Below are 27,932 nucleotides of genomic sequence, written 5' to 3' on the forward strand. Positions count from 1 at the left end.
TAGAGTGCCAGCTTTGAATGGAAAAAGCTAAGTATGGATTTCTATGGAATGCTGAGGAAAGCCATGAAACCTAGCATGAGCTCCAGTAGGTTGCCATTGGTAAGAGTGATTGGAAGGAGAAAATAGGCACTATAATAGCCAACTAAGGAGCAACCACATTTTCTGTGATTCATATTTCTTCCCAGAAGATACAAGTGTAAGCAGAGTGCACACTGGCCACCCAGATTAAAATGGGCAAGGCCTAATGGTCTGATAATGTTCCTGTACACAGATATCCTCCATCTGAAAGCAGCTTGTGCTCAAAAGAAGATGTATGATTCAGAGGCCCTGAAGACTGGAGGAATTGGTATGTGGTGACTTTTTTTTTTTGCCAGTCCTGGGCTTGAGCTCAGCGCCTGAGCACTGTCCTTGGACTTTCTCAAGGCTAGTGCTCTACCACTTGAGCAGCCATAGCACCACTTCTGGCCTTTTTCTACATATATGGTACTGAGGAATTGAACCCGGGTGTTGTTAGTGCATGCTAGGCAAGCACTCTACCACTAGGCCAAACTCCCGCCCCCCCCCTTTTTTTTTTTTTGCTTGAACTGGACTTGAACTGGGTCTTGAGCTGCTTTTGCTCAAGACTAGTGCTCTACTACTTGATCCAGAGTCATTTCCGGCTTTTTGTAAGCAGTTAATTGGAGACGAGTCTTAGTGCTTTTCCTGCCCCTTGCTGGCTTCGAACCCTGACCCTCAGATTTTGCCTTCCTTAGTTGCTAGATTACAGCCATGAGCAATCAGATCCTGGCTGGGGTGACTGGTGGATGTATTTGCAAAGGATGTTTGCCTGTGGCATGGGAGTAGGAGTGTTTACCCTCTAATCTACTAGGAAGCACGGCAGTGGAGAACAGGTTGGTGTAGATGTGGGAACTGACCATCTACCTGGCTGCCTGGCTGTGGGAGGTGGAGTGGGAGCGCTGGCTGAACCCAGCGGCATGGTGTGCTTTCCTGGCCCCCGCTGAAGCTGCCCTGGGGGTGGGCAAGGTCTGTTAGAGGTAAGTTGGCAACAGCATCCCTGCCATGTCTGGGGTGTGCTCCAGTCACTTCTGTGCCCAGGCCCCCTGGGGAGAAAGACAGGGCTCTGCTCTATTGGGTGGGACCCCTGGTTGCAGACATCTGCAAAAGGGTGTGTTACTCTGTGCATGTGTGTGTGTGTGTGTGATTGGGGGCGGGCAGGACCACGAAGAGCAAGTGTGACAGGTGAGGGATGCCCCCATGCAGTAGCTTACTTCCCAGCCCAGCCAGCTGATGGCCAGCCAGGGAGGACAACCAAGGAGGCTGGTGATGCCCTCAGCTTGTTCTTTACTTCTAGGAAAAGGCATTTCTTGCATAGACGGTTTTATCTATAGTTTCTTAGTGGAGTGGAGTCCAGAAAATTTGTATTTTCCTAGCGTCATGAACTTCATTTCTTAGAGTTCAAGAATCATTTTGATTAAACTCCATTGAGTACTTGGCTTACATTTCCTCTGTTTCTGTAATCTAGTTTAAGACTCAGGTGCGTGTGTTGTGTGTGTGAGCACACGCACTCAGGGAACTTTGTTAGTCATGGGGCTTGAAATTGGGGCCTGGGTGTTGACTCTGAGCTCTTTTGCTCAAGGCTCGTGTTCTATCACTTTGAGCCACAGCACCACTTCTGGTTTTCTGGTGGTTAATTTTAGATAGGAGTCATCCGGACTTTCCGGCCCAGGCTGGCTTTGAACAATGATCCTCAGATTTCACTCTCCTGAACAGCTAGAATTACAGGCGTGAGACACAAGCACCTGACAGGAACTTTATTTCACTCACATCCAAATGGCCACCTGGTAGAAAAAGCAACACCTTAACACAGAATCAAGAGATTTTGTTAAATTTGCCATTTATTAATGCCACACATATTTCTAATGACACTGAAACCATATCAAAAACTAGAAAAATGAGTTCTGTGCACATGTTTTAAAAGCAAAATATATTCACATTTCACTAATTCTCAAGTTTTATCCCATAAGGAAAAGTAAGAATCACAGTCATCAAACTATTATTCAAGTAAAATGCTATTTACCATAGCTGAGGAAAAAAAGTTCTGTGGCACAATTTGAAGGTCCTGTTACGAGTTTATGATAAAGTGGGGTTGTGGATATCTGCTTCTGATCTTTATCTTCATGCAAAAAAAATTAGGAAGAGAGAACAAACATGAACTAAGATGAGATTTACATCCCTCAAACGAATGAAGACCCAGGTAGAAAGAGACTAGCTCTTGAAATGGACCCTTCACGGCCAGAGGAAATAAACAGAAGTGTGTTTATCAGGACCAGTAGCCCCGTTACCTGGGTAATTTCATCTGTGTTATGTGACTGGGAAGTTCTTGTGAGAATGTGCCATAGCAATGGCCAGAAAAGTACACCACACAGGAGGTGTTCCCTAAAGCTGGTAATGCCCAGTACACCATGGGGAGGTCCATGGCGCCTGCCTGCACTTAACCAAGGTCTGTCAACCTTTTTCTTGAGCTATACTGGGGCTTGAACTCAAAGTCTTGTGCTTGGCAGGCAAGCCCTTAGACTTAAACAACAACAAAAAAAATAACGTTACTTTTGGGGCCAGGAGTTTGTCCTAGTGGTAAGAGTGCTTTGCCTAGCATGCACAAAGGCCTGGGTTCAATTCCTTGGTATCACATACATAGAAAAAAGCTAGAAGTGGTGCTGTGGCGCAAGTGGTAGAGTTCTATCCTTGAGAAAGCCCAAGTCAAGGCCCAGGACTGGCAAAAAAAAAGTTACTTTCTTAGATAGGGTCTACTATTTGCCAGAGCTGGAACAAGGACCTTCTTACCTGTGCCTCCTGTGTAGCAAGGATTAAAGATGAGACCCACCACATCATGCCTGTTGAGATGGGTTCTTGCTAAGTTTCTCGAACCATAAGCTTCCTGAAACATAAGCTTCCCAATCTTGATTTCACAAGTATAGATATAAGCCAGTAATCCCAAAGTTTCTGGCCAGATTGTCTTGTTCCAACAATTCAACTCTTATCAGGCAAGCAGTCACCGACTATTCCATAAGTGGATGAGTACAGCTATATTTCAATATAATTTTATTTATGGACATTGAAATCTGAATTTCACATACTTTTCTATGTTACAAAATAATGCTGCTCTTTATAGTTTTCCTCAATCCACATGGAAATATAACAAAACTTTTAGGTCATGTGTTATACAAAACAGGTGAAAGGTTCGATTTGGCTGGTAGGGTTTGCCCTGTTTTATCCAGTGTGTGTGTGTGTGTGTGTGTGTGTGTGTGTGTGTTTAATGTATTATATATGGTTACTTTTATTAAAACAATAACAGAAAACATTCAAATATACTTCTGGTCTGGTTTTCCCAGCTTCTTGGGAGGCTGACATAGGAGGAAAACTGGAGCTCACAAGTTCAAAGGCAATCTGAGAAACATAGCAAATTCCCATTTCAAAACAAAATAAAAAACACCTTTTTTTCCTATAACCAGAACCATTTTACTAATCAATAAGCTATTTCTTTTTCAAATCTTTATTTTCAATTTTTTTCAGTGGTGCTGGGGCTAAGTCCAGGCTTTTCCACCAAATCACAATCCCAGCTACCCTAAATTATTTAGAGCATGAAACTGAGTTCAGATACTGATATGACAATAAGTCTCTGACCCTCAGTTTATGAACCCAGTAAGTGAAATATGCAAGAAAACTAAAAATTGTGCAAGGAATTTTTTCTAAGAGATAACAGAACACTTTTCTAATTCTTAATTGAGAAAAGATATACACATACAAATGCCAAAATATTAGAATAGCATAGAAAACCACTTAAAAATTATACTGACACAGAGCAATAATGAGCTGTCCACACGCTGTGGAGGTGACTCTCACAAGGCTCATTGCTGCTTTTTCTTCCTCAGGTTTTAGGGAGACGGAAGTTGTCCTGGCATGCAGCAGCAGGATTCGAGACACCCCCGTGTGCACAGGACATTACACTATATGGACAATGGCTTAGTGAGGGTGTTGAGGACTGGTGGGATTCAGGAATAGCTGCGACTGGCACTGCCCTTGAGTTTCCCTCCTCCACTCTGAATCCAAAGTGGCTCAACCCACAGAGGGAGAGAAGGGGAGGGGAGAGAGGGAAGGGATGTGATCACTGCCGGCTGGAGCCAGGCACAGCCTCTAAGTAGATAGGAGGCTTGTCTAGAATTGTCCTAGTTAAAGTTTTTATTTTAGAGTAAGAGACAATTCCTTGGTTTGGGATTATGGTGGTGCAGGTGGTTTGTGCATTTGCAAGTGAAGATGCCATCACAGCCACGAAGACTTCTCAGGATCAGGCCTACCCCACTGTGGCAAAGCCACTGCCAGTGCACAGGTGGGAGCTGCCTGTGAGCTCAGGATGAAAATCACCTGCCCCTGGATGACCACTAATTCCACCATTTGGGGAAGTGCTGTCTCACTTTTCAGGCTCACAGTGTGCACAGAAAACCCAGCTGGAATCTCCATGCTGCGCTAGCGGTGGGCAGGGAGAGGAGAACAGCATGAACCAGGGAACAAAGTGGCTGAGATCACCAGCCTTCCCTCATGCCACAAGCATGGCTCGTGCTCATCTTCTAGAGGAAACACAACGAAGCTTAAGACAGCGAGACTTCAAAAGCAGCCCAGAAACAAGGCAATGCATCTTCATTATGCACAGAAGAGCAATTCTGTGCAGTTTAGAAGGGCTTAAAACAGAAAACATTAACTTCGCCTCTGCCCTAACACCTCCTACATGCAGTATGGATCTTCAGTGCTGAGCTACCAGATGACCCATCATCTCTGGGCCTGAGTTCTGGTCAGGAATGGGTTAGCAATGACTAGGCAGTGACCAGGCCTTTGTAATGGGCCTGGGGGCTGGCATGTGGCACGCTGCATCCTGTTCTGAGGCAGCCAGAGTTGTGCTAGGGTCCCGGGCTCTCTCTATGAACACAGTACGACTTCTCTCAGGGTCTACAGTGACAGGCTTGTGGCATGGATTGGTCCCTGGTTAGGTGATGAGAGGGGCAGGTTTTAAGAGGGCAAGGACTGACTGAGCTTTGGACAAGTTCCTACTTCTTAGAACCTACTAGTTTTTTTGTGTGTTGTTTTTGGTTTTTTTTGTTTGTTTGTTTGTTTTTAATGATGGATGGCATGTCCCCATTTGTGTCAGCAAGCTTCTTTGTGAAGTGTTTCAAGACCCGAAGACTCCTACACGCTTCCGTAACACACATACTTGACTTCCAGATACTCATCGATACCATATTTGGAGCCTTCTCGCCCAAGGCCAGACTGCTTCACCCCTCCAAAAGGGCACTCCACCGAGGAAATAATGCCTTCATTAACACCCACCATGCCCACCTCTAGCTGTTCCGCCACTCTCCAGATCTGGGCTGGGTCTTGAGAGTAAAAGTAACCTGGCATGGAGATAAAAGGAATACATGCATCTGGTTGCAGGTGGCACGCACCTGTAATCCTAGCTGATCAGGTAGCTGAGATCTGAGGATCAGGGTTCAAAGCTGGTCCAGACAGGAAAGTCTGTGAGACTCCAATAAGCTACTCAGAAAAAGCCAGAAGTGGTGCTGTGGCTCAAGTGGTAGAATGCCAGCCCTGAGCAAAAAGAAGCTCAGGGACAGCCATAACCTGGCCTTGAGTTTAAGCTCCAGGACTCGTAGGAAAAAAAGAAAGAAAACAAAAAAAGAAAAAGAAGAAGAAAAAAAGACATGCTACATGGAAGACTCCTTGGAGACACTGTGCCTAAAGTAAAGGAAACCACTGTTTGCCTAGTTAGTATGAGAGTCTGGTAAGACCTTGCGGAGGTCCTGTCCACTTCATCCTTAGACTCTCTTGCTCATGTTCCTCTCTTGCTGGGCTCCCATCTTCAACCCATCCTGCAGTGGATATTTTTGCCCAGATCTTTTGGTGATTCCTCATTATCTACATATTGGGCTAAATTCCTTAGTAGAGGACCAAACCTCCTTACTAAAGTATGGTTTTGATCAGCTTTACCATCCCCTAATCTTCAACCGTCATCACCAAAATGCCTAGCCCTCATTCTCTCCCTTTCTTACTTAGCTTCTGATCTCCCTCCCCCCACCTCTCTATCTTTAAGCAGAAATTGCTAGAGACCGTGAGCAAGTGCTGCTGCTGAATGAGGATCAACTCCTACCTGCTAACCCAACATCAGTTGCATTGGCGATTGCAATGGCCTCTTCCTCTGTATCAAACCTGCCAATGTTAAAAGAGGACATGAGCAAAATCTGGGAAGAAACGAGTATAGAAAACTAACTCCCGTTCCTCCTAACTTGTTCCCCAAATAATGACAAAAAGCAAACCAGTGTTTGGCAAGGACAGCCAAGGACAGAGTAAAAGAAAACAGCAGCAATCCCTGAGAGCCTCACTGCTCACAGCGGCCATTCAAAGTACAAACTGTTCTAAGTGAATGAGGTAAAAGCATGCCAGCATGCCAGCAGAGCCTGGACCCAACCAGACCATCAGACATCCTATAAGAAAACACAGCAATCTTGGCAACTCTTTAGGTGCAATCATCATGCAGAAGGAATCCACAGGGGTTCAGCAGCCTCTAAAACAGGCTCAGCCACCTCCTAGCACTGAGCCCTGTCAGGGTGCCAGGGGTCTGTCCCTCTCTAACATGAAGGCATTAATGCAGAGTTCTCTGTGATAGAACGTAAGGACAGAGGAGCAAAGCCTGAATGACACCTATGTCAACTAACTCCATAGATGACATCTTTCCAGTATCCAACTGACACATCCAGTTCACTCTCCTTTCGTTAAAACAGGACAAACATTCTTCAAGTGGTGCATTCTCCCACTAGGGAAGTAATACATGAAGGAAGGAACAATCCTGCTCCTCACAAGGTCCTCTGGTCCTGGACAGAACGCCACAGCCAGCAGCACCAGTGCACCATGTGAAACCTATGCCAGAGACACCAGATGAGAGAGAAGGAGAATCATGGCTCAACAAACACACACTCAGTCACTGATATTGACAACTGCAAACTCCTCTGGAGTCCAGGAAGGTGACTGGGTCTTTGAGGGAGTGAGGCCTCATGGGAGAGAGCTGGGAGGCCACCTGTGTGGAGAGTATGCACAGTAGGGAGGGCCACAGAGCCTGTGGCAGTAGAGGGACTGCACTTCCCATCCCATCAGGGGATCAAATGCCTGGATGTATGCTATGTAGCTAGTGCCTGAGTCCCTACGAAACAAGTGTGGGTAAAGGCGGAAGGCAGCAGCCTCTGTCCCCAGCCTGTCACAAGAGAGAGAATTACTTTTATCTGGGGCTGAGGGAAAGCTACCTGAGCAACTTACGTGGAAGTTGAAACTGAATTTTAATACTAGAGGTGTTAACATCTCCTCCCTGCCTAAGGCTCAGTCTTTTGCCTTTTCCAAACATATCAGAAGGAGCACAAATGGAGAGTTGAGCTCTTCTTTTAGCACAATCTCTTATCACCAATGACAAGCCCAAGGCTGCTGTTGGTTCAAAGATGAAAGCTGATTTCCCAAAGAAAAATGACATCTACAGAGCTGCAAAGCTAAGGACAATAATCAGCAGCACAATGGAATGGCATAAAGTGGAGGAAAATGAAAATCTCCACAGCAGGGTGAGGGAGGATAATGAAATAGGAAATGTTGGTTATGGGGAAAAACCAACTGGAACCATCAAGGCTGCAAAAATTAGTTGTGGGATTAAAGAAGTGCATCGCTGGGTTGTGTGGAGAATGAATGAGTAAGATGGCAGGTGGATGGAGAAACCTGGAGAAGTCCTGGGCATGAATAGAGAGATGGGTGGGCAGACCCGCTAAGGGAATGGAGGACAGGATAGGGAAGCATCACTTGTAATGCAGTAGACAATAATGCAAGGAAAGAAGAAAAATATTTAGAGAAAGAAGGAGCAAGAGTTTCTAGGACTGAGAAAGCACATTAAATATTAAAGAAAGATACTAAGGATCCCAGACTGGATGAGCTCCCAGCATAACATTCTAAAATTATTATAGCAGTAAAATGTAAGAATGTCAAAGACCAAGAGAAATTCTAAAATTCTCCAAGAATGTCTGGTAAGATTGGACATCAGATTTCTCCATCATAACCCAGGATACGTGCAGATAAAGGAGTAGCATTTTCAGAGAACTGGACCTAAAATTTTTTATCTAAGAAAATTATCATTTACTTGTGAATATGAGATGAAAAGACCATAAAAGGTTGTGGACAATTCATTTCCTCTGGGTTTCCTCAAATATGTACTGCATTAAAAAAAAGGAATAATAAGTTCAGCAGAAAGGAAGAAGAAAATAAAGAGTTGGAATGATTTTGTGCTCTTTGCTGGATGGTAGCACATGCCTATAATCCTAGAATTTAGGAGGCTGAGGAAGGATTGTTAAGTTTGAGGCCAGCTTAGGATATATACAGTTTAACGTCCTGTCTCAAAAATCAAGTCAACCAAACAAAAACAACCATAAACTGAAATCTCCCCTTTCATGGTCTGGCCCAGCCCCCTCAGTGTTCCCTCCTTCCCCATTCAGCCCTCCAAGTAGCACAGCCATTTCTCCTTACATCTGCTTTTCTACAGTTTCTCCTGTCTTCCTTCTGACTGCAGGATCTTACTTGATAACTGGCGCCAGAGGCCCAAAAGTCTCTTCACGGGAACAAAGCATGTCCCCAGTGACATTGCTGAGCAGTGTGGGCTCAAAGAAATTTCTTCCATACTGGTGCCGCTTCCCGCCTGTCACAATGGTGGCCCCTTTGGACACAGCATCAGTCACGTGTTTCTCTACCTGCGTAATGAGAATAAGAAGCTGGGGAGGTTGGCTTATGACACTGTCTAGTGGGGCACACGCTTAGCATGCTTAAACTGCAGAAGACAAATTAGGTTTCTTTCTTATTCTTTTAAAATCAGCTAAAAAATGAGCCACCCTGGTTCCTTAGGACCAACAATGACAGAAATATAGGTAATGGGAAGGAACATGATGACTACCCATCTTTGTCCCTACCCCCTAATTTCCGGGCTGTGTGTGGTCTATGACATACGGATTTCTTTTTCAGCTGTTTTCCTGGGCTTCACTTACACTGCGCATTGGGAAGTTTTCCAGTGTCTTGGATGCCATGTCAGTCTTTTCCTGGGCTGTACTTGCCAGCGTTTCGATATATCTTCTTCAAGCAGTTACCCACTGCTCAACAACAGACATGCATCCTGTCCCCACAAATGTGTCCCTGCCTTATTTTGCCTGGCTGATGTTTTATCTTTTACTCCACCTAACTGATAATTTAGCTGATTATAGAATTTTGACTCGAAATAATTTTCTTCAGAATTTGGTGCTGGGAGTTTGGCCGAGTTGTAGAGTGCTTGCCTAGCAGGCATGAAGACCCAGGTTCAATTCCTCAGTGCCACATACTAAGGAAAAGTTGGAAGTGGTGCTGTGGCTCAAGTGGTAGAGCTCTAGCCTTGAGAAATCTCAATGACAATGCTCAGGCCCTAGGACGGGCAACAAAAATTCTTCAGAATTTGAGTGTATTTCTTCTAATATTGTGAATGAACCATTTGAGTCAAATATACTGCTTCCTCTTTTTCTGAGGCAGCTTCATCCTCCCAAGTGGAGGCTTCCAGGATCTTTGTTATGTCCTGTTTTTATTGGCTAATTGGAGATAGAGTCTCATGGATTTTTCTGTCAGGGCTGGCTTCAAACTGCAGTCCTTAGCTCTCAGCCTTCTAAGTCGCTAGGATAACTAAACAATCAGGAGAAATTTATCAGAGCTCTGTCAGCCTCAGTGCTTCCTTGGGGAAGGTGACAGGTTTGGGTTCCGCTGACCTGACTGCACACTGTCAGGGCAGCCACGGGTCTGTCCTTCACCCTCAGGCCCTCAGGTGGTCAAGGACTAGTGGTCAGGCTGTGAGCCCTGGGTCTTGAACTCATAAACCAGGCTTGAATTCAGGGCCTGGACAGTGTCCTTGGACTTTTTGCTCAAGTCTAGTGCTCTGTCACTTGAGCCACAGTAACACTTTTGGCTTTTTTCTGAGTATGTGGTACTGAGGAATCGAACTCAGGCTTTCATGCATGCTAGGTGAGTACTGGGCTAGGCTCCCGGCCCTGCACCCAGCCTTTTTTTTTTTCTACCTACAAAGACATCCTAAATGTTTTCTCTTTGTGGCTGTCTCTAATCTCAAATGTGGCATCTATAGTTCTATATCCCTCTGTTGGGATGCTTTCCTCAGGAATCCTCTAGAAAGGCATTTTGTCATCAAGGGGAGAATTATCACCACTGTAGCAGAAAAACTGAGGGAGGACAGCATAAAGGACTGGAGGGACCAATCTTACATGGACTCAGTGTAATGACCAGACACTGCTCCCATCCACTACTTGATGTAAATTCATTAAAAAAAAAAAATATTCCATGGGGCCGGGAGTTTGGCCTAGTGGTAGAGTGCTTGCCTAGCATGCACGAAGACTAGGGTTTGATTCTTCAGTACCACATACATAGAAAAACGCCGGAAATGGTGCTGAGGCTCAAGTGATAGAGCTCTACCCTTGAGAAAATCCAAGGACAGTGCTTGGGCCCTGAGCTCAAGCCCAGGACTGGCAAAATAAATAAATAAATAAATAAATATTCCTCCAAGCCAGGCACTAGTGGCTCAGGCCTGTAATTCTACTCAGGAGGTTGAGATCTGCGGATTGCAGTTCAAAGCCAGCCTGGGCATGAAATTCCATGAGACTCGTATCTCTAATTAACCACCAGAAAACCTGAAGTGGTGCTGTGGCTCAAAGTGGTAGCCTGGAGAAGCAGAGCACAGGGACAGCGCCCTGGCCCAGAGTTCAAGTCCCCCAATCAACAAAAAACAAAACAAAAATATTTCTCCAAAAGAGCTGGCTGGAAACTGTACCAAAGCGTATTTTGCTTGGTTAAGCTTTTGGTTTTGAAACCATAAAATTTCTGTTCACAGACAATAAAATGAACTTACCTTTTCCACTGCTTTCTCATTAATTAGTGGGCCTTGAGTAGTTCCCTCCTCAAATCCATTACCTACACGCAGGTTTGTATTTATTGCTTGGGCAAATTGTTTTACAAAGGAATCATGGATGCCCCGTTGCACTAAGAACCGGTTGGCACAAACACAAGTCTAGACAGAAAAACAAAACAAATCCATGGAGTTAGGTTTTTCAGAAGTCAATGATTCAACCAAAAAATGGGGCCATGCTACCACCTCACAACTTCACTTTGAAAAAATGTCTCTTATCTAGAATTGATCGTATCAGCTCAGCAGAGAAAAGTTCAGTAGAGAAACTTATGAAATAATCAGCTTTGGGCTGGGATATAGCTCAGTGGCTTGCCTTGGAAGGGAATGTCTTGGGTTTGATTCCTAGTACCAAAAATAAAAGAAAAACAATATAGTTAATAGACAAACAAAAAGAAAAGAAGATTTAACTAGACTAATTTCTAGTTTAAGAAAGGCTTTACTTCTATTTGGACTCTATGCCTAGCAAAGTACCTACCACGAAAGAGGCACCAATTGGATGCATGCTGAAGAAAGAAAAAAGGAGGAGGAGGAAGAAGAGGAGGAGGAGGAGGAGGAGGAGAAAAAGCAGGAAGTGGAAGGAGAAGAGGAGGACAAAGGACAAAGAAGAAGAGGAGAAAGGAGGAAGATGAAAGAGAAGAGGAGGAAGAGAAAGAAGGAAGAGGAGGAAGAAAAAATAGGGAGGAGAAAAGAGGAAGATAAAAGAAGAGGGAGAGGAAGATGAGGAAGAAGAAGGATGGAAGGAACTCAGGAGATGAACAGATGCGCAGGTGGCCAGATCTTTGTAAAACACACACATCTATTTTCCATCTCTAAACCCTGAAAACCCCTCTGTCACTCACCTGTCCAGCATTTCTAAATTTGGATGCCATGGCCCCTTTGACAGCCTGGTCCACATTGGCACTGTCAAAGACGATGAATGGGGCAAGGCCCCCTAGCTCCATGGAGACCCTTTTCACAGAGCTGGCTGCATGGTGCAACAAAATCTGCAGGAAGGGAAAATGCTGTAAGTAGGGAGACCACCTGCCAGGGTGTTTGGGTTTGGATATAAAGTATCCTTCTGCCCCCCCAAAAGGCACACGAATTGAAAGTGGTCCCCAACTGAGGCACTATTTAGAGGTGGCTGGATCAGGCGGTCAGAGCTGAATACTCCTAGCTGGAGGAAGTAGGTTGCTGGTGTGTGCCTTTGAAGAACGGATCTGGCTGGGGGCCCTCCCTGACTGCTTCCTGGCTGCCCAGAGGTGAGCAACTTTCCTGTACACCTGCCCATCCACCATGATTATCTCATGCAACATCACAATAGGGGACTACACCTTCAGCAATTCAGGGGATGATCAGACGCCACTACAGGAGACCTTTGAACACTTTGCTGAAAAGTCTTTCTAAAACGGGTGATCAAGATAAAAGAGGAACATTGTGCTCTTAAGACATTGGATTTGTTGGAGACTTCACTCTCATACTTTGCCTGTTGCTGTTGATCCAGTGAAGGAAATTTTGGACACCAGTGGGTCAGTGCAGAGTGCTTCCCCAACTTCCTTGGCCTTGGCTCTGGAGCAGGGAACAACATTGTAGACACCAGGAGGGATTCCTGCTTGGTTTGCCAGCTGTGAAGACAGCCAGCAAGCACATGTTAACTAAGTATTGACTGGAAAACATCAGAAAAAGAAAAAATAGATGGCTCATCCAAGTAGCATGAGGCCCTGAGTTTAAAAACCCTTCTTTTTTTTCTCTACATGGAGCAACAAACATCTGACCTAAAATAATTGCCAGCAAAGTAAAGCATGAGAATACACATGTGGGTAGGCAAATATGGGGACTCCAAAACTGTTTCTGTCCCTGATAAAAATTCACTGTGGGCCCAGGACAAGCAATTGTAGCAGCTCAGGAGGCAGAGATGAGGATGACTGTAGTTTGAGGCTAGCCTGGGCTAAAGTTAAAAAGAAACTTTCGCCATGAAAAAAGCCAAGCATGGTCACATGCACTTGTCACCCCAGCTATTTAGGAGGCATGAAGTAGAAAACTTGGTCGGGCCAACTGCAGGAAAAGCAATACAGTGTGTGTGAGTGTGTGTGTGTGGTTTCAATGGTAGAGACTCTGAGTTCCAATCCCAGAACTATGAGAGAAAAAAATCCACATGGAGACTTGTTTGGTTCTGAATACAAAGACATACATAAATATGTACATACATACATACATACATACACACACATACATACATACAGATACACACACACACACTCACCTGGGCCAAGGCCAGGGCGGAGAAAGGTGTATCTTCAGCAGGTTTTACCACCACTGTGCAGCCAGCGGCCAGGGCAGCCCCCACCTTCCTGGTTATCATGGCACTGGGGAAATTCCACTGGGATTGAAAGGGCAAAGGAAGTATGTGAGAGGACTGCCGCATTATCCACCTCAAGGCAGGTCAGAGAGTCACTTCCCAAATTCCATTGCACAACTGACTGGCAGGCCTGTTCTCCACCTGCCCAGGTGAGTTCTCAGAACACCTGGCCCTTACGGGAGATAAAGGCTTATAAAGACAAGATACATTAAGACATTTGGGATTTTTTTAATGCTTTGTTTTTTTTTAATGCTCTGTCACAACTACTCAACTAAACATAATTTAGTTTTACAAACTATGGTGTGATAAAAAAAAAAGTAGGGGGGCGTCCTAACTTATTGGGTGCTGGTGATCTGAGGATTGCAATTCAAAGCCAGACTAGGCAGAAAAGTCCATAAGACTCGTATCTCTACCAATAAGTTAGAAAGAGAGCTGTGGCCCTAGCTACTAGCTAGGCCCTGAGTCCAAGCCCCTGTTATCAACACAGAAGAAAAATGGGTCCTGTCTTTAAAAACAAAAAGATTCTCAAAGATCTTTCCAGTGGTACTAGGCAACGTGGGTCAGAAATGCCGTTGGGTCTTTATGTGGTCAGCACAGGGCAGGCAGGCCTCACCCTGCCTCCCATCCACAGATATCTCAGAGGAGGCGGAAACCAACCTCTGCATCCAGCAAAGGAATCAGAATATCAAGGAAAGGTGATGAAGCCAACAGCCAGGGCACACTTGCTCACCTGGAAGAACAAGTCATTTCCTGCCTCTCCACCCAGTTCCCAACCCTGGGACCACGAAGGTCCTGACATCCTGACATACCGGCGTGATGATGGAGGCCACACCCAGGGGCTGCTTCAGGACCAGGGCTCGCCTGTCCTTTGAGGAGGTAGGAATGATGTCTCCATAAACGCGACGAGCTTCCTCTGAAAACCACTCTAGGAAAAGGGCGGAATAGACCATTTCTCCCTGCGCTTCTGTCAATGGCTTTCCCTAAATCAGATCAGAAAAGAACGCTTATGGCCTTCTAGTAAGTAAACATGACTGTATTTTTCAATTCTTCAAGGCTACAAAGGAATGTAAAACTCTCTCATTAAAATGCACAGGGTTTGGGGGGAAATTTAGAACTTTGGCATGAGTCACAGACAGCAGAATTACAAACAGTGCAGGGGAGGATGGTGGCTGAGGATTCATCCACATCCTCTGTGCCTTCACAGCAAGGGAGGGTCACTCAAGCCATCTGCTAATTGCTTCCCCACTTCTAACATTGAACTCCTAACGGTTGAAGTATGGTATAAAGTCACTGGCTTCCATTAGTGTTATTCTGTAGCTAAAGAACGTAGTTCACCAGGCACTGGTGGCTCATGCCCATAAACCTAGCTACTCAGGAGGCTGAGATCTGGAGGAGGGTCAAGGATAAAAGCCAACCTGGGTAGAAAAGTGCAAAAGACTCTTCCATTGAACCAGAAAAAAATGTTAGGTTGGAGGCATGCTCACATGGTAGAATGCCAGATGAACAAGCAAGCTGAGCAAGCTTGAGGATCTGAGTTCAAACTCTAGTATCAGCACAACAAACACATTAGAACACAAAATAGCATGAACAGAAATAAGAGGCCTTCCCAAGCTTTAACCTAAAACCTCCAGGATTGTTCCTGAGGACACTGAGGCAGGATCCTGAACTTACACTCTCAGCTGTGATTATTTTTGCAAGGTCGTCCTTATTTTGCATCATTAAATCATACCATTTCCGAAGTAATGAACTCCTCTCCTGAAAAAGAAATAACAAGGCAGAGAAGTAATAAAATGTGGAATAGAAGACGAACTAGTAAATATTCTGCTCTTTCTTGGCATACTAGCTGTGTGGCCTCATTCTTGGTGGGATGGTTCAGCTGGCACATTAATGCTAACCCATTTTAGACTTTTGACAGTTAACACCACATGAGAACAAAATCTATATTGTTTCCAGCTGCTAAGCTTGTGGATTTTTTGTTTTTAAATAGCAGCCACAGGATGCTAACACCTAACCATCTGAGGTGGCCAGCAGATGCCAGTTCCCTTCCTTCCATGTCACCTATGAGTTCATGAGATAAAGGTCAGGAAACACATGAACAGAGGGTAAAGTTTATGGCCCAAGGCTGGGGGTCTTTCTGCCTCTGACAGGTTCAAAGGCAGAAGTTCCGCATGAATAGGCCTTAAGGGGTGGGATGTGAATGGCACTGGAGAAAGGAGAGAAAACCGGACCTGGGGAGAAAGACATCACGGGCCCAGAAGTAACAGAAGTGTGAACCACAGAGCTACCTTCCAGATAGTATTCACCATTCCCTAGCTTGTACCCCACTGGCTCCCACCTGTGTGGGAGCCCTGAGGGAATACAGCACTCCTCCTCCCTTAGCAGATGACCCAGGATTCAAGACTCCCTCCTTTCAAGAAGGTTGCTTCCTTGTGAAGACTGAGACTTCTTGTAACAGGGAAGCCATGATGTGTTCCATGTTGAAAGGGCACAGGCCTCAGGATGGGTGGTAAGATCATAGAACCATACTGGTTCCAATCACAGCCCTGCAGTTGCCAAACCATCCGTGCACAGTGACATCACTGTGTGGTGGCCTCTAAGCTAATGCTAGAGAGCCCAGGAATCAGGCCTGACACCTCCCCTTCCCCTCATCCCCACAGCTGGGATACACACCTAGTACATTGATGCATATCACCCATGTTTATATCTCTAGCTCAGCATTTGCTTCCAGACCCCAGCTTGTACATCCAGCCACCTGCTTTCCATCCTCATTGTGGGGGGGATTCTAACGGACATTCTAATATCTCAGAAGCAATGTGTCCCAAGCTGAGCTTCACACCAGGCTATTTCACTCATGCCCTCCCCCACCTCAGCACGCCATTACTCCGAATTTCCCTTTCAGTTGCTCAGGCTAAAAGTCCTGGCTTCAACATCAATTTCTCTTTTGCTATCACATCCCTTAAGACTCCATCAAGAAGTAACTCATCCTTCAGAATATTTCCCTTATGGGACCACTAGTCAACACCTCTATCACCACAACCCTGGCTCAGGACAACACTATTTTTCACCCATATCATGGGGTTAGTTTAGACATTGGTTTGTGCTTCAAGAGTTCTTATGCTTGAAGCTTGGTCCTCAGTGCTGGGACAATAAAGGGTCAAGTCTTGTCAGTCCTTGGGTCATTTCTAGGGTGTATGTGGAAGGGATTAAGGTAGGTTTCATGGGCTCTCAGGAGTTAGAGCTTGAGAATGGGAGCTGTTATAACATGGAGCTGGATCCTATGTGATCACAAGCTCCCAGGCCTGCTTTCACCATGATGCCATCTCCAATAAGGCCTTCACCAAAGGTGAACTCTCTGGTGGCCTCCTGACCTTGGACTTCCACCGTCAAAAGAGTGTGAGCAAAATAAACATCTTTTCTGCATTAAGTTTGGCCTGCATCAGGAATTTCCCCATCAACAAAAGTCAGACTAATACAACTCCCCTCTTTCAGTTTATCCACAGCCCTGGGCCAGAGTGTCCTTTCAAAATGTCAATCAGATCACACCTTGGCCCCAGGTATTATGTTCCCTTTCTCAGTCCACTGTGGCTTCCTGGCCACTCTGCAAACACCACAGACATGGACCAGCCTGGTATTTACCTGAAGTCCTTACCCTTTTTTTTGGGGGGGGGGTGGTCAGTCAAGGACTAGGTGCAATCTCTTGAGCATTGGTGCTCAAGGTTTGTGCTCAACTACTGTGAACCACAGCTCCACTTCTGATATTGTGGTGGTTAGCTGGAGATAAGAGTCTCATGCCCTTTCCTGCCCGGGCTGGCTTTGAACTGTGCTTCTCATATCTCAGCCTCCTGAGTAGCTAGGATGACAGGTATGAGCCACCAGCCCCTGGCCCATAATTCTTTTCAATCTTTCTACCTAGGAGGTCTACCTTGATGCTATGGATTGAAAACTGTCCCTCCCAAAGTCTTACATTCTTCACCCTCAGTAGCTCAGAATGGGACTCTTTGGAGACAAGTTCTTTAAAGAGGCGATGAAGCCAAGGTGAGGTATATATCATCCAGTGACTGGTGGCCGAAGGTGGCAATTAAGACAGAGATATCCAGAAGACACAACATACTTGTTTGCCTTGTTATGAATAGTTTGGCCCTCCGGTCCCCTCCCCTCCTCAAAGCAGCTTCCTGGGGCAGCCTCTCGTTGGCTAGAAGCACATCACCCAAGCCCCTTCACCAGTGTGTGACACAGGCCACACACATAGGTCCACAGTCGCAGGTGGCCAGACTCCGATCCCGTGTGTCAAGTGCAAAACCTCTTTCCTCGGGGGCAGTCCACATGGTGAGGTTTGTACCTGAACCCACAGGCCGAGGCTCCAAAGTTGTGTGTGTGTGTGTGTGTGTGTGTGTGTGTGTAACCCTGTGCGTGCTGCACCCCGGGAAGCGGAGGGGAACGAGGCACACTCCCCCGCTGGATTCACTTTGGGGTACCCCCATCCCCTCCGCGGGGGTCCCCGCGCTGCCCGCCCAGGCCGGCGCTCACCTTGGCCGAGACCCCTCTCCAGCTGTGGAACGCCTCGTAGGCCGTGCGCACGGCGGCGTGGGCTTCGGCCGCCCCGCAGTCGGCCACCATGCCCAGCGTGGCGCCGCTGGCCGGGTCGGTCACTGGGAAGGTGGCGGCGGCCGGGAGCCAGCGGCCACCCACGAAGCTGTCGGTGCGCAGCAGCTCGGGGGAAAGGCCGGCGGGGCCCCGGGCATAGCTGCGGAGCTGGGCCCGGTCCGGAGCGGGCCCGGAGGTGAGCCCCAAGCAGCCGGGACTGGGACGGAGGCGGCGTCCCGGAGGCACCAGCGGGGCCTTGAAACTCCGTAGCCGTAAGCAGGTCGCCATGGCGGGGACCGCGGCGGCAGCTGGGGCCGCAGGAAGCCGGCGGGCAGGAGCGCGCGGAGGAGGGCCGGGGTGCGTGCGGCGGGAGCGCGCGCGGCAGGGGGCGGGGACGGGGCAGGGGCGCCGGCAGCAGGCATGCGTGGGGGCGGGGGATGGGGCAGGGGTGCAGGTAGCGGGCATGCGCGGGGTGGCGGAGTCGGGGACCGAGGGGCAAAGGTGGCCGAGCCGCCAGCGACCTCTCTGGGCACTGCGGAGAACATTGACCTTGGTCGGATCTGGAGGGCAAAGATTGGACTGGGGATGGGGAAAATGACGTCACGTTTTCTGCTGTGGGGTGGGGGGGAGCCTGCAGGGGGAATTGTTCCCCTGTAAGACCCCCAAATCCTGGGACCACCGAAAAAGCTGGAAGGGAAGCTGTGGCTCAATTCGTAGAACATTAGTTTTGAGTGAAAATAGCTCAGGGACAGCACCTAAGCCCTGAGTTCTAATTCCAATATCAACACACACACACTCACAGACACACACACACACTAGTCTTGGGTGAAAATAGCTCAGGGACAGCACCTAAGCCCTGAGTTCTAATTCCAGTATCAACACACACACACACACTAGTCTTGGGTGAAAATAGCTCAGGGACAGCACCTAAGCCCTGAGTTCTAATTCCAATATCAGCACACACACACTCTGACAGGAACAATACTGCATAGTTCATTGTGAGATGAGATATACTGGTCATGCTAACTGCTCTAGCTCAAGACACAAGGATAAACTTTGGCTATCAACGAGCAAAGAAATCATTCATCAAAATAGGGCCAGCAGATAATAAAAGGCTGAATGTACTGTGATCATTTAAACTACATTCTTTATCTATTCAAAAACTAGGCCTGGGGGCTGGGAATGTAGACTAGTGGTAGAGTTCTTGTCTATTATGCACAAAACTCTAGGTTCAATTTATTGGTACCACATACAAAGAAAAAAACCGGAAGTGGTGCTCAAGTGGTAGAGTGCTAGCCTTGAGAAAACTCAAGGACAGTGCCCAAGCCCTGAGTTCAAGCCCCAGGGATGGAAACAAAACAGAACAAGCAAAATTCCCTAGGCCTGGGCTCCAAATTCTGGAAGCAGATAGAAGATAAAGAAAACTGTCTATACTCAGTATATGTGATTTGTACCACCCTATCAGCCCCATGCATTGATCAATAGTTCTAATGTGTCTTCCACACTCAATTACTACAGAGTTGTGAGTGTTATTACAGGTTCAGGAGCCTGTGGGCTCTTTTGCCTTTCTCTAGGATTCTATATTCTCAGCAAAATGCCAAGGCATTTTTGACTTTATCCAAGTCAGATTTACTCAATCTTGAACCAGTCACATCTGGCAGAAGCGGTAACAGCTGAATTTAATTGTGTGCATATATTTCAACATTTTTTGGTATATTTTAGTGTAGTAATTGGAGAGAAAGAGGAATACTGATCATTGTAACCTCCAGTGGCTGTCACAAAAGAAATTGGGGAGCCGAGGGGCTCACAACAAGGGGTAGAGCTGTAGCCTTGAGCTGAAGAGCTCAGAGACAATGCTCAGGCCCAGAGTTCAAGCCCCATGACTGACCCCAAAAAAAGTAACAACTTTAAGTGGAATATTATTACATAATCTTTATTCCAATGTAGATGGCTACTTATTATTATTATTATTATTATTATCATCATCATCATTATTTATCTTATGAAGGATGAGGCTCCCAACAGGCAAAAGTGTCAACAACCTAAGGAATCCCTAATGTGATCTTTCTCATTGCTATCATGTTTCCTGCTACATGTGACCCCCCATTTAGAGTGGGAAAATTCCTTCCTGATCCCTGTCTTTCCAGAACCCTGGTGATGTCAGCATGGCCAGGAAAGCTCACTAGGCGCTACAGAAGACAAGTTGGGTGATGGAACTTTCCCTCCTTTTCTCCTTAGACTGCTCTTATCCTGATCACCCTCTCAATCCCACTTTTATCCTCTTCCTTATTTTCTATAACGATCCTCTGATGACTACAACATACTAGACCTGTGTCACAGTGAGATATAATGATCTGCTTTAATCTCAAAAAAGTTTTGGACACTAAGTCACATTTCATTTATCTATACAAGAAGGAGATGTTACATTACTTTTCAATTTTGCTTTATACCAGCATCTAAATTATTATAAAAAGATATGATGTTGAATATTTGTGGGAGAGATATGTTTCTTTTCTTTTATTTTATTTCTTTTATTTTTCTTTTTGCCAGCTCAAACCCAGGTTTGAGCTCAGGGTCTGAGCACTGTCCTTGGACTTTCTCAAAGCTAGAGCTCTACCACTTGAGCCACAGCACCACTTCTGGCTTTTCTATGTATGTGGTACCGAAGAATTGAACCCGGGTCTTCATGCATGCTAGGCAAGTACTCTTCCACTGGGCCAAAATTCCAGCCCGGAGATACCTTTCTTGATTACAAAAAAAAATGTTGGGCTGCACCAGAAAAAAAAAAAAGTCAGCAAATGAGCTGGGTGTGTAGCTCAGTGGCAGAGGTGTTAGCTAGTATGCATAAGGCTCCAAGGTTCAGTCCATAGCATTGCAAAAAACAAAACCCAACAAAAAGGTAGGTACTTAATAGAAACCTGTGGTGAATCTTTTCTGTGAGGAAAATTTCCTTTGGTTAATAGTCAATCAACATCTCTTGAACTCTTACTGTTTGCAAGATTCTATTCTAGATATCTTAGATATACTTAAGGAATGTATCAACTCTTCACAATGAGATATAAGGCATACATTTTATAATCTACTGTATTATTGGTTATTATTTCCATTTAATAAATAAAGAAATAATAGTATACTGATTTTTTTTTTTGCCAGTCCTGGGCTTGAGCTCAGGGCCTGAGCACTGTCCTTGGACTTTCTCAAGGTTAGAGCTCTACCACTTGAGCCTCAGCACCACTTCCAGCTTTTTTCTATGTATGTGGTACCAAGGAATCGAACCCAGGTCTTCGTGCATGCTAGGCAAGCACTCTACCACTAGGCCAAACTCCCGGCCCTAGTATAGTGATTTTTAATGACATGTAAAGATTACATAAATAATAAGAAACAGAACAGAGATCCAAATGAAGCCCCTATTTACCCACCGATTCCTACTAAGACTTCTGACTTGACTTGCTATCTGGCCTCTGAAGAGGCTTCAATGATAGCGTCACACTATCTCTTAATAAACACACCTGTATGGGGAGAGGGGATGTGATTCATTATTTGTCAGATAGTTTTCTTAATCCCATGAACTATACTTGAAGGCACAGCTTTGATTTTGTTTTTGTTTTTCTGTTGGTTGTAGGACTTGATCTCTGTGCCTGGGTGTTGTCCCTGAGCTCTTCAGCTCTACCCCTTGAGCCACAGCACCACTTCTGGTTTTCTGGTGGTTAATTGGAGATAAGAGTCTCACAGATTTTAGTACTGGGCTGGCTTTGAATCAAGATCCTCAGATCTCAGCCTCCTAAGTAGCTAGGATTACAGGCGTGGGCCACTGCACCCAGCTTTGCTTTGATGTTTTTGAGGTCCCAAAAGTCATACAAACTTCATAAAAATGCAAGCAATATTATCACATAGAGTGATTTGTAATTTACATCATCCTGAACTTTGTTGTTAAACAGTTTGTCTTGTCTACTGACTAAATCCATTTCCTTTTTTGGTGTTTTTGGATGCATTGTTTTTATTAGATCTGTTTAGATACCCTTTTCTGAAATATTCTCACCATCCTGCCTCGGAGCCTCTGCAAGCCTATTTCTGGTTTTATTATTGATTGGTTATTCTTGGGTGCTGGGAGTTTGCCACAGCAAATTGCAATTTGCAATGGCAACCCTGTCATCTCTGGCTTTAGGAGGCACAGAAAAGAGACAGGCAAACCCAAGTCTCTGGTGTCCAGAAGGGTCATGGAAATGCAGACGCGGTGTGTGGAAGCTGAGCACAGAGGATGTGGAGGAGAGCTCACAAGGGAATGGCATTTTAAGAAGCCAGTTCTCTTAATGTATTTAAATAATTGATCTCGATTTCTCTGTGGAATTTTTTTTCTTTTTTATTTAAAAACTTGACTTAAATTTATAAATCACCATTAGCCAAATGAAACATATTCATTTGTGGCTTCTGGCCTAAAAATGGTTAGAAGCAGCTCAGCCTAATTCCCCCAAGGTGAAGAGGAAAGTGCTTATTGTTTAGGGCTTTGTACCAGGGCTTAATTAAGGTTTTAGAGGATTGGAAGTGTGGACTGAAGTTCCTGCCTAGCAAGTGCAAGGTCCACAGTTCAAGGCCCAGTACCAGCAAAATAAGTAAGTAAATAAATATTACCGCACAATACTGACATAAGTGTCTCAAATCATCAATTTTTGTTCTTTCATCTCTTCCTAACCCCCAAATAAATATGGTTCCCTCCCACTTATGTGTTTGTGTGTGTGTGTGTGTGTGCCAGTATTTTGACTTGAACTCGGGGACTTGAATTCTCACTTGGCTTTTTTGTTCAATCTAGGCATGCTACTAGTTGAGCCATAGCTCCATTCCTCCATTCATGGCATATTCTGTCTGTCTGTCTGTCTGTCTGTCTGTCTGTCTGTCTCTGTCTCTCTCTCTCTCTTATACACACATACACACACATGTTTATTGGAGGGCAGAGTCTCATGGACTTTTTTGCTTGGGTTGACTTTGAAGTGTGATTCTCAGATCTCAGCCTCCTGAGTGGCCCCCAGCTCCCCATCCAGCTTTTACTGTACACACTATACATAATTACAACTTTAATATCACCATTCTTTCCATGAAGAGCTTGACCTAAACCTTACCCCTCCCATGGATTACGGACCATTCATTGGCTGCCTCATGAGATGTGCATTCAGCATCTAATATTTTCGAAACCTTTGTTTTCCTGGTTGGAATCTGCTGCTTGTCTCCACCTCTCAAGTGAGATGAGCATCTTCTACTGGGCTGTAGGAATCTGATCTTGCAACAGGTCCCAGAGAAGCCCTAATGGAAGAGCCAGAGATAGAAGACCAGGAGTGGCTACACTTGTGTAATCCTACACAAGTGTTCATACCTGTTGCCAAATACTGAAAGAGAGCCGGTTCTGGCTGTCCAGCTGATCACTATAAATGCTTTCCCAGAATGCACTTGCAGCTGAGGAGGACAAAGAAGCAGGAGGGCCTGATAAGTGTGTGGAAAGGATGTTGAGACATCATCCACGTAAGGTAAGACTGAATAATAGACTATCAGTTTGCATAGGTGACTCTAGCTTAGAGAGCAAGACTAGATGCATATTAGTGGAAAACGACTTTCCTCTTCCTTTCATGTTACAATTAAATCCAGGGGAAACCTCAGTCCCTGGGAAGATGGAGAGCTTTCTGGCTAGAAGCTTTTAGGTGTCGGTGGATCATTTGTTCCCTAGTCCCAGGCAGACAGTCTTGTTTGCTTTGTGGCAAAGCTAAACAGTAGCTGAACAGTTGGCTTCACTGGAAAATATTATTTCGAAATTCAGCTTGGTTTCTTGTGTCAGTGATCTGCAGAGAAGGACTTGCCCGCTCTGTGCCTGGAGTTTGGAGTGGAGTTGCTGCACTGCTTGGAGTGGTCCAGTCGCCAGGGGAACCTGGGAGGAATGACAACATGTCTGCTTTCAGTCTGTGGTCTGCCCTGCTGCTTATGCTGGCGTTTTTCTGCTCTACAAGTTCACCGTGTGGTCTGTCAACACACATAGAAATAGGTAAGAACTGGGGTCGTGATGTGGCAGTAGGAGTAGAGATAAAACTTTCTCTTCCCTGGTTGAGAGGCCTCACTGTGGAGAAAAGAAAGCCAAGAATGGAGTCCTGAGGGGATCGGGAGTGGGGGGCCCCCTGGCAGGTAGGTTGTGTGGTGGTGCAGCTAGGCAAGAAAGCTAGAGCCAAAGTGTCTGTGAGTGGCTGAGTGGGTGGGTGGAAGGGGGACAGCAAGGAGTTTGATAAAGTGAGATTGTAGAAAAGCAGAGGAGAGAGGATATGATGGGCGGATTAGAGTGGGAGTGAGCGGTGTATATTTGTTCCTTTGCATTTCCAAGATAGGCAGTTCTAAGTATTTGGAGAAGGGCACACATAGGTGTGTGGGGTCTCTCTGACAAGTGGTTTTAAAGGTGTGTGGCTTGTGGCAAAACAAGAAGGCAGGAGGTAGGCAAGACAGGGGTACACTGGGTAAGGGGAGAAGAGAGAATGATAGGAGATGCACTCTACTCAGAAGTTGTCATGTGGGATTTAAAGATAACTTAAAATACTCATCTGAAAAAAATGGGTGGTATTGGGAGAAATGGGGGGAAAGGATGGAAGGGGTGAGATGGACCAACATGTGTGGTGCTCAAACTGAGGTTGAAGTAGAAACCCTTTTGTAGAGCTGCTTAAAGATAATTTTGTTTTAAAGGACAAAGATACATAAGCTAGGGTCCTTGATCTCATGGACAACGATATAGTAGGCAGACACACATTCACACACACACACACACACACACACACAGAGACAGGGAAAAAATAAGATTAGATGTAGGTAGGTAGAAGCACAGAAGTATTCAATTTTTTTTCAGCTTAGGTGAGATACAATTGATAAATACAGCTTGTGTCGATTTAAGGTGTGCGATGTGATGTTTTGAATAGCATGTATGTTGTGAAATGTTTGCCATCTGGAGCTAATTAAAATCTCCACAGATTCACATAGTTATCATTCTTAGCCTGTGTGGTGAGAACACTGAAGGTTGTCCTTAACAATTTAGTTGTTCGTGTGTGTGTGTGTGTGTGTGTGTGTCTGTCTGTCTGTCTGTCTGTCTGTGGGTCCAGGGGCTTGAACCCAGGGCTTAGGTGCTCTCTGAGTTTTTTGCTCAAGGCTGGAGCTCTACCATTTGAGCTACAGCTACGCTTTTGGCTTTTTTGGTTCTTAAGTTGGAAATAAGAGTCTCATGAACTTTCCTGCCCAGACTGGCTTTGAATCTTGATGCTCAGATCTCAGCCTCCTACCTGGATTATAGGAGTGAGCCACCAGCACTTGGCTTGATTCTTAAAAAAATATTATGTATTATCTTTAAGGAACTGTACAAAGGGATTATCATTCAACACATAAGTTTTATGTGTAATAAGTTTAAGTGATCAATATTGCCTTTTCATCATTCTTTTCCAATTTGGTTCTTCTATGAATTTGGATTTGTAATATTTTTAACATGGGAAATATGAGCCAAGTCATAGGTAAATTTATCATTGGGATGATTATATGATTACAAATATACTATAATTTCTGGGTTTTCTTTAATTCTAGTAAATATACTATTTCACCACCTCCAGAAATAAAAATACAAATAAAATATGAAAATTTATCAGTTCGAAGTTGGCCTAGAGCTATAGCAAATAGAACCCATGAGCTCCTAAATTTTAACTGTTTGAAGGACACAGCAGAGGTCACTGAAGCCACGTCCTTTTGCAGACAAGGAAACTGATTCTATGGAGTTTCATAGCTGCCTTGCTTATGTGTAACACTGAGCAATCTGGCCTATAGCTCCACATCCTGACAGCTCCAAATCCTGACAGCAACTGCAGTGTCTGTTACACATTTGTTGCCAGACGGGAGTCAGGACATACTTGAGAAAGTCAGCCTGTGGTTATTTTTTTTTTTTTTTGCCAGTCCTGGGCTTGAGCTCAGGGCCTGAGCACTGTCCTTGGACTTTCTCAAGGCTAGAGCTCTACCGCTTGAGCCTCAGCACCACCTCTGGCTTTTTTCTATGTATGTGGTACCGAGGAATCGAACCCGGGTCTTCGTGCATGCTAGGCAAGCACTCTACCACTAGGCCAAACTCCTGGCCCAGTCAGCCTGTGTTTTAAAACTTCACTGCTGTCAACCAGACATGGGGCTCAGAGCCATCTCTGCATCTCTCAGTCCCTCCATTAAGAAATGGGAGACTTGAACTTCTCATTGAATTCCAGAGTCTTTCAACCATAAGCTTGGTGAAGCTGTAATAACTAAAACTATTTAAGCTGAAGAGGAACAAACATAAATGACAATGCTCAAGTTTTTAATTTTAGAATTAAAAAAAAGTGTACAGGAGACATGCCAAGGAAAAGTCCTAAGGGTTATTGAAAGATACCTGCATGTGCATATATTTGGGCATAATTAAAGATATCTCCTGAATAGCATCCTCACAGACACTAAGAATTTCTCTGTAAGAAGAAACTGAAATGCAAGCCAGGTGTGCTCATGCCTGTAATCCTAGCTACTCAGGAGGCTGAGATCTGAGGATCATGGTTCAAAGGCAGCTTTGACACTAAAGAATGTGAGACTTTTATCTCCAATTAACCACCAGAAAAACTGGAAGTGGTGTTGTGGTTCAAGGAGTACGGCTAAGGGACAGAGCCCAGGCCCAGAGTCCAAGCCCCACAACCAACAAAAAAAGAAAAAAAAAGAAAAAGGAAGTTCTATCATCCATTTACTAATTGCCTTACGTGATGCCATCAATGTCACAGTTGACATTTTCCTTGTCATGGAATTTGTATAACATTCATGTAAGCAAATTGGCATCATTCAGGTGTTAGGATTTGTAAACCATCAGTTTTCTATATGAATTGTTTATGTTCTAACTTGCCTCATGATATCAAAGCTTACGTTATACACTTATGTTGAATGAATTTTAAAACTAGAGGCTATTCACCATAGATATAAGTGTTACCTTTGCATGTTTGTGCCCAGGAGTGTTAACTTTGTTTTTAACTAGGGGTTTGAACTTGCTTGCTCTATTGCTACAGAGACACCTCCATCCAGCCTTTTTTTGCTTTGGTTATTTTTCAGCTTGAGTCTTGTATTTTTTATTTTTATTTTTTCTGCGGCTAACCTTGGACAGATTGTTCAATCTATACTTCCTTTTTTTTTTTTTTTGCCAGTCCTGGGCTTGAGCTCAGGGCTTGAGCACTGTCCTTGGACTTTCTTAAGGCTAGCACTCTACCACTTGAGCCTCAGCACCACTTCCAGCTTTTTGCTATTTATGTGGTACCGAGGAATCAAACCCGGGTCTTCGTGCATGCTAGGCAAGCACTCTACCACTAGGCAAAACTCCCGGCCCCTCAATCTGTACTTCCTATGTAGTTGGGATTCCTTGCATGACCCATCATGCCAGGCTCACTACCTTTTCTTTCATCTTTTTTATCTTTGCCTCTTCCATCGCTGGATGACAGGTGTGAGCCAGGAATGTTAGTTTCACTCGTGGTTCTGTTTGTATCTTGCTGTGTATGCAGAGTAGGTGGCCTTCTGAAATTACTTGGTCTTCCTAATGAGTTCCAATGATGATCATTTGGGGACTATGAATTTGCCTATGGATTAGGGCTTGTATTTTCTATTTACGTTTATCCTGAGACAAAATACAATAGTGAGTGTTTCTTGAGCCCCTCCCATTGGAGCTTGAGTGACAGTTTCTTTTCTGTGGTTTCTCTCACTGACCCTTTAAGGTAAGTATTACTGCCTTACTTGTATCTAGGCAGGAACTGAAACCTGGAGAGGCTCAGTTTACCCAAGGCCACAGAGCTAGTTCACCAGAAACTGTAAATCATCATGAACATTTTATTGTATTCTAATAATATAGGCATATGTACAGAAAATTCCCAGTGAGCCCAAATTGATTTTCCTTTTCTACTTCCTGGAGAG

General features: G+C 45.0%; 2 protein-coding genes across 5 annotated transcripts in view; one reads left to right on the top strand and one right to left on the bottom strand.

Annotated features, from left to right (window-relative positions):
• Positions 1-5,160: 5,160 nt before the first annotated feature.
• Positions 5,161-18,260, bottom strand: Aldh5a1 (aldehyde dehydrogenase 5 family member A1). Of its 3 annotated transcripts, XM_090356303.1 has the most exons (10): positions 17,916-18,260; positions 15,060-15,143; positions 14,198-14,368; positions 13,293-13,409; positions 12,511-12,654; positions 11,893-12,036; positions 10,997-11,155; positions 8,647-8,816; positions 6,194-6,252; positions 5,161-5,441 (listed from the first exon to the last, which is right to left on the bottom strand). In XM_090356303.1, the coding sequence occupies exons 1-10, from the start codon at positions 18,258-18,260 to the stop codon at positions 5,236-5,238; spliced, it is 1,599 nt and encodes a 532-aa protein (XP_090212429.1). In that variant the 3' UTR covers positions 5,161-5,235. The 3 variants fall into 3 exon arrangements, with proteins under 3 accessions (XP_090212429.1, XP_090212430.1, XP_090212431.1); XM_090356304.1 differs by lacking the exon at positions 12,511-12,654; XM_090356305.1 differs by lacking the exon at positions 5,161-5,441 and having other exon boundaries at positions 8,596-8,816.
• Gpld1 (glycosylphosphatidylinositol specific phospholipase D1) overlaps positions 17,946-27,932 on the top strand; it is a 44,402-nt gene continuing 34,415 nt past the window's right edge. The window contains exons 1-3 of one of the 2 annotated variants that reach the window (XM_090356301.1): positions 17,946-18,168; positions 23,405-23,488; positions 23,794-23,997. In XM_090356301.1, coding sequence (XP_090212427.1) covers positions 23,901-23,997 — 97 coding nt within the window. In that variant the 5' untranslated portion in view covers positions 17,946-18,168; positions 23,405-23,488; positions 23,794-23,900. The remainder of the gene's footprint in view (positions 18,169-23,404; positions 23,489-23,793; positions 23,998-27,932) is intronic. The other variant, XM_090356300.1, reaches the window with a different exon arrangement.

Source organism: Megascapheus bottae, chromosome 22 (genome assembly GCF_031878675.1).
Source record: "Megascapheus bottae isolate mThoBot1 chromosome 22, mThoBot2.hap1, whole genome shotgun sequence".
NCBI lineage: Eukaryota > Metazoa > Chordata > Mammalia > Rodentia > Geomyidae > Megascapheus > Megascapheus bottae.

What these genes read in the sequence shown, in the direction of transcription:
- Aldh5a1 (XM_090356303.1), bottom strand. Translation starts at nt 18,260, where the DNA reads ATGGCGACCTGCTTACGGCTACGGAGTTTCAAGGCCCCGCTGGTGCCT. An exon ending in AATTTAGAAATGCTGGACAG is followed by an intron (nt 11,156 to 11,892) that starts GTGAGTGACAGA and finishes TTTTCTGTCTAG; the next exon opens with ACTTGTGTTTGTGCCAACCG. An exon ending in AACTGATGTTGGGTTAGCAG is followed by an intron (nt 5,442 to 6,193) that starts GTAGGAGTTGAT and finishes TCTCCATGCCAG; the next exon opens with GTTACTTTTACTCTCAAGAC.